The sequence below is a fragment of the Mizuhopecten yessoensis genome, unplaced genomic scaffold (assembly GCF_002113885.1).
Source record: "Mizuhopecten yessoensis strain PY_sf001 unplaced genomic scaffold, ASM211388v2 scaffold5459, whole genome shotgun sequence".
Classification (NCBI taxonomy): Eukaryota; Metazoa; Mollusca; class Bivalvia; order Pectinida; family Pectinidae; genus Mizuhopecten; species Mizuhopecten yessoensis.
In genome coordinates this window covers 332,466-338,718 of record NW_018406060.1, presented here as the reverse complement: position 1 = coordinate 338,718, position 6,253 = coordinate 332,466, and the positions used below count along the sequence as shown (strand labels likewise).

The 6,253-nt window shown below is 34.7% G+C and overlaps 1 protein-coding gene across 1 annotated transcript in view; it reads right to left on the bottom strand.

The window, feature by feature from the left end:
• The window catches only part of LOC110450696 (C-Jun-amino-terminal kinase-interacting protein 1-like), a 17,975-nt gene continuing 11,722 nt past the window's right edge, over positions 1–6,253 (bottom strand). Inside the window, exons 7-11 of the mRNA XM_021498329.1 lie at positions 5,397–5,494; positions 4,774–4,878; positions 3,662–3,744; positions 2,879–2,977; positions 1–2,285 (exon numbers count right to left, since the gene is read on the bottom strand). Of these exons, the coding sequence (XP_021354004.1) occupies positions 2,213–2,285; positions 2,879–2,977; positions 3,662–3,744; positions 4,774–4,878; positions 5,397–5,494 (458 nt within the window). The 3' untranslated portion in view covers positions 1–2,212. The remainder of the gene's footprint in view (positions 2,286–2,878; positions 2,978–3,661; positions 3,745–4,773; positions 4,879–5,396; positions 5,495–6,253) is intronic.

The window sequence follows — 6,253 nt, the reverse complement described above, 5'->3', positions numbered from 1 at the left end:
TTTAAGAAAAGAAAAAATTAAGAAAATCTTTGAATAATTAAAAAATATAAATAAAATAAAAATCTTTGAATAATGCAACACAGAATCCTATTGACTTGATTATCTGAATCGACCTTTTAAACTAAATTCACGAATGAATGAATATACCGCTGCTCACATGAATTTACGGATGAGTGAATATCGATACACATGTAGGTGTATAAAAATAATCACATTCACAGAAAATGTTACAGTTTCTCACTAACGAACTTGAATTATTAATTTTCAATCAAACCTTCATGCATGATTGCCTCCCATTCTGTAGTGTATACAGCCTTAAGGTGATATATACCTTGTACCTAACAGTCATGAACAAATGGAAGCATTCGGAACAGTCTCGCCCCGATTAGAGTTCCTTTCATCAAAGATGTTAACTAATGCTAGATGACCCAATCAGCCGAGGTGTTCCGAATGCAAATGGAAGATACTATAGCAGGACATTCAAATGTAATTTAACCAAAATCATGTGTGACAAACTAAAGAATCCCCATACCACCAAAAAAAATCTGTAACTGTTAATTAAAATATTTTTACTTTGCATGACAAAAGCTTTAATAATCATTTCTAAATAGATTTACTCATGTCTTGCAGAACTTTTATGAAAAAGATGAAAAAAGATGAAATTGCAAAAAAAATGTTTAAAAAATCACAATAATAGTGTTCTTGAGAGTAAAACTGAAACAGAGCCACACAAGAACTCAAAACCTCGTTGAATCTCAAATAACAATACCATTGCAAAATGCTCATACCTCATTCACTCCTGAAATTCAATAATGAACTTTTCTAACCTTTGAATTGGAAGGGTTCAGATGTGTCTTCAGGGGTGAATGAGTTAAACCAACTGAACTACCTGGCCCAGTTCCCTTCACAATTATTGTTAAAAAAGAAGTTAAGGGGAGGTCACTGTATGTATGAAAAAGTATAGTGGAACTCTCTAGTGTTTTATCTGCAGCGGGTCAGGGATCCTTTAAGAAAACAAGATGATGGACATAGACGTTATAGTTATGAATGAATGTAGTAAATTACAGTTTCACAGTTTGATCAACTGCATGGAGTACTGTCACATTTTCATATAAGCCGTCTATGCTTGCTTCTTTGACATCCTTCTGATTTCACATTTCACAATTCACTGCTGGTGTCTCATTAAATCCTGATCTGCTGATTTTGTTAGGGCTATAGATGGCATATTCTCAAATCCTGATTCACAGCTTCTGTTAGCATTTAATTCCCATAAAAGCACGACTCTGAGTGTTAAATGTTGTGAAGACAGTTGTAATTGTTTTTAACAAATGGAGTTATAACTTCATATCTGATCTCAAATCTGATCTCATAAATGTAGGGCTATTTCGTGTTTCCAATTCCTTCTTGTACATATTTCTCATGCTTTGTGTTTCACATATCCTTTGTCTTCACAGTTCGGGACAAGTGTTTCACATTTTCCATGATGTTTTTCTTGTTTCATGCACATGTAACACAATATGTAATTCTAGTTCTGCTCCATTCATATGCATGTGTTTCACATTCAACTTTGAATTCCCTATCTACGTACATTTAATTATACAAATTTCGTTGGAATCAGTGTTTTAATCATATCTTACCTTGGTGGACAAAAATTAACCAGCATAATACACTGGGGATTTCATATTATATTTATTTTTAAAGATTAATACACAATTCCGTCGAAACAACTTATTCACAATTCACATTTAAGACAGGTCAGCATTTCAATATATTTTTGCAGGCTCTTGGCAGTAAGATCTTGGGTATTTCATACAAGATACCTTTTTGAGGATTAAGGTTTTTATTAAATGTAGCAGATCACATTAGGTGCCACAGTGATTAACCTTTGTGAGGTTAAAACACGAAAATGTTCAGCGTTCGCTGCGTATTTGTTGGTATATGGTAATTACATGTATTTCACAAATTCACAAACTCTTATCCGGAAGTGAAAATCCTCATTTTGACTCTTTTTTTTTAACTCATTCACCCCTGGAATTTCATAATGAACTATTCCAACCTTTGAATTGGAAGAGTTTAAATGTGTCTTCAGGGGTGAATGAGTTAAGCCAGTGTTTGCAGTTTCCTTATTAACAGGACTGCTGTATTCATTGCGAATATTCCACAATGGTTTTGATGAGGTGAGGGTGTTGTGGGGATCGTTTCATGAGATTTCCTACTCCATGTAAATATCCTCGGTTGGGTGCGTAAATGCCATGTACTCCTGGTAAAATCTCTTGAAAGCATTTCTGAAATCATACAAAAAAAAAATGATATAATCAGATCATTCATGATTGCACATGTATTAGTTTAATGACTATTCAAAACGTAAAACTGAATTTGACCTTTGACCTTGAATATGGTGTGAGAAACAGACTGTCAAACTTGTATTACCAATATGGTGTGAGAAACAGGTTTTTAAACTTGTCTTACCAATATCATTATATGGTGTGAGAACAGGCTATCAAACTTGTCTTACCAATATGGTGAGAGAAACAGGCCATCAAACTTGTCTTACTAATATGGTGTGAGAAACAGACTATCAAACTTGTCTTACCAACATGGTGTGAAATTTATAAACAGGCTATCAAACTTGTCTTAACAATATGGCGTGAGAAACAGGCTATCAAACTTGTCTTGCCAATATGGTATGAGAAACAGGCTATCAAACTTGTCTTACCAATATGGTATGAGAAACAGGCTATCAAACTTGTCTTACTAATATGGTGTGAGAAACAGACTATCAAACTGGTCTTACCAACATGGTGTGAAATTTATAAACAGGCTATCAAACTTGTCTTAACAATATGGCGTGAGAAACAGGCTATCAAACTTGTCTTACCCTATAGCCTCGCTGACACTCCTGGTTGACTTTTCTCCCAGAAACACATGACAGGCAAATCTGTATGCTTTAGGATGTTTAGTTATGAATCCAAAGTATCTAAAATAAAACAAGCTAGGAATCAGAATACACATTATTACTGCTGAGTCAATACTTGGTTGGTCAATCATGACCTTAGGACTTAATTTAATTCAAGAAAATTCAACTTCAGATTAAAGATGTTCAAAATAAGGTTATGTCAAAAACACCTTTTTTTTGCATATTCACTTTAAAATAAATAACAGTGTATTTGCATTATTAAAAGTCTCTACGATGATTTATGAAAATAATTAAATTTATTTATTTAATTTTTTTTTCATGTTCACTTCAAGATAAACCATAAAACCTTTATTTAAGTCTCTACAATGACTTATAAAGATAATTGAATTGATTTATTAAATTTGCAAATTAATTTGATTTGTCATATTAACGGACTGATAGGATATATATTTCATTTGCTTAATTTAGTCCAGATACATACAGCTCTATGATCAGCTACCACTAGGCAAATTATACAGGCCTACATTGTAAATCAGAGTAAGGGTTTACATGTAATGTAAGCTCACCAGTGATACAGATTGGCATTACATAATTTACCCCTTAAGACACATTTGAACTCTTCCAATTCAAAGGTAGGAATAGTTCATTATGAAATATCAAGGGTGAATGAGTTAAAAACAATTGTTTCGATGACCCTAGACATGGAGTCGCAACACACAAATAATACATGTTGAATCATCTCACCTTTCATTGCGAGGATGAAAGCCACAGAACGAAATGTTCTTCAGGGCAAAAAAGTGGGTGTAGGCATCCGATTCGCTTTCGTGCTGAAAACACAATACAAGAAAATATTGATTTCTGTAAATGTCATGGTCTAGTCTAATGGCATAGGGTTAGATAATTTCCTAGATTTAACCCTCATCTTAAAGTCAATCAATACAAACAGGCAATTGTAACCGACATTATTTTTAGAAATGCCAGGAATAAAACGAACATTTTGTTATCGTTTTTGAGGGTTTGAGAGGTTTTTTTTTCAATCAACATGCTAACAGATAGTTGCTTAATTATTGGCAATGAGGGATTATATAATCTTAGCACATGTACAAGTTTGACAGTGAACAGATCTGAGTTTTTAAGAAAGGCTTGCTTATTTGCACAAATTATAACAGTTTACGAGGAAACTGCAGTTGTCAATTTAACAAGTTTATTTTGAACCTTTTTTTTTATTGTTTTGTCATGAATAATAAGTATAACAAACCACAGAGTAAGTTTATTTGATTGAGAAAAGATCTCGCCCTACCTTTTGTCAGTAAGTAAGTTACAGGTAATGTTTATTCATGGTTCTTATGAAGCATTGTAGGTGCAATATTTTAACTGTCATCCAAAAATATGAATCATACCTTCAGCAAAAAGCTTCAAAACAAGGACCCCTGTGACCTTGAAAGTTCAGATCAAGGTCATTTTTTATTTTGCAAACTTTGTAAGACCCCAAACTTGGAAGCTAGCTACCAGCCAGATTATTGATTCTAGACCTTTTGGTTCATAAGAAGAAGTAGTATAAAGGTTCAGACATATTTTACCTCTGAGACCTTGAAGAGGTCAAGGTTATTTTTTATTTGCAAACTTTGTTGGGCTTCATCTCAGGAAGCCAGGAACCTTCAGACAAGGTGAGTGAAATCTCTGAGAGGAACTCTTCTTTGCGATTAAAACTGATGCAGTGATACCCTTAACCTTAACAGCTAAGTTCATATGACACCAGCAAGGATCATAAAGAGAGAGCGAAAGCAGAAGAAAGGAGGATAGAGAGAGGATAGGAGAAGTCATCGGGACAGAAAGTGAAAAAAGGTGTCACTTACGCCACTTTTGCTTTTGTCGAACATGCGTATACCGTATTGACTGACTTCCACTGTACATAATGGTGGAGGCGTTGAGCATTTGGCAGAGCGACGGGAGAGAGCAATCTGTTCAAACAGAAACAATTAATGGCTGTATATAGGGTGAACTCAGCCTTCCAACTGTATTATCATTTCTTGTGTACTTTCAATTGTGTCATCAATTCTTGTGTACCTTTCAACTGTGTCATCAATTCTTGTGTACCTTTCAAATGTATCATTAATGACAATAAATTTTTATGTTCCTTTCAACTGTATGTGTCATCAGTTCTTGTGTACCTTTCAAATGCATTATCAATTATTGTGTAGTCCTTTCAAACATGATATCAATAAATTCTTTCTTATGTTCCTTTCAACTTTACGTGTCATCAATTCTTGTGTACCTTTCAAATGCATCATTAATGATTGTGTAGTCCTTTCAAACATGATACATGTATCAATAAATTCTTATGTTCCTTTCAACTGTACTGTCATCAATTCTTGTGTACCTTTTCAAAATTTCTTTTGCAATTTAGCAGTTCTTGGTACGGAGCTCTTTTGGATAGGAGGTGGATTTCACAAGAAGATACCATGTATCCTTAACCTACCTTGTTGATCGCCTGACAGAGGACAGTGTCCCCTTTGTGTTCATTGACTTCGACAGACCCCAGGAAGCGCATATTAAAATGAGAGGTACCATCAGTTTCTGTAGAAGATGTACAATTAAATTTATCAAAAGTAGTATGACAGATTCATTTAGTTGTGAAATTCAGGATAAAGAAAATTTATTATAAACAATATATTGTCAACACTACTAGAAACTCTAAATATGAACTCTTAATAGGTCCTCTATGTTTCATCTTAAGCATATTTTTACAGTATATTATATTATTATTCTGATAAAATGACATTGTTAAAACAAGAGGCCCAGAGGGCCTGTATCGCTCATCTGGATACCTAAGCAATCGTGGCAAAATATTCTCCAAATGAGATCAAGGGAATATGCCAGACCCCAAGGCCAATCCTTGTAGCATAGCTATATTAGGTTTTTCACGCCCAGCAATTTTATGTATGGTTATGGGGTGGGGATCTCAACTGTTTCCAAGCTTTGACTCAGAAACTAGGTCCCTAGAGTTGTGGCCATACCCCAGGATCGATTTTAATATCGTGACTGCATTTGTCTCTATTTGCCCAGCATTTGTATATATAGTTTTGGGGTGGGGATCTCAACCGTTTCAAAATTATGACCCAGGGGTCAAGTCTGCAAGGGTGGGGCAGACCCTGGGACCAATTCTAATATCATGACTGCATTCGTCTCTTTATGCCCAATAATTGTATATATAGTTTTGGGGTGGGGATATTAACCATTTCGAAGTTATGACCCAGGGGTTAAGTCTCCAAGGGTGGGGCAGTCCCCAAGGCCAACCTGGAAGCATATGTGCAATCATCTCTTTATACTCAGCAA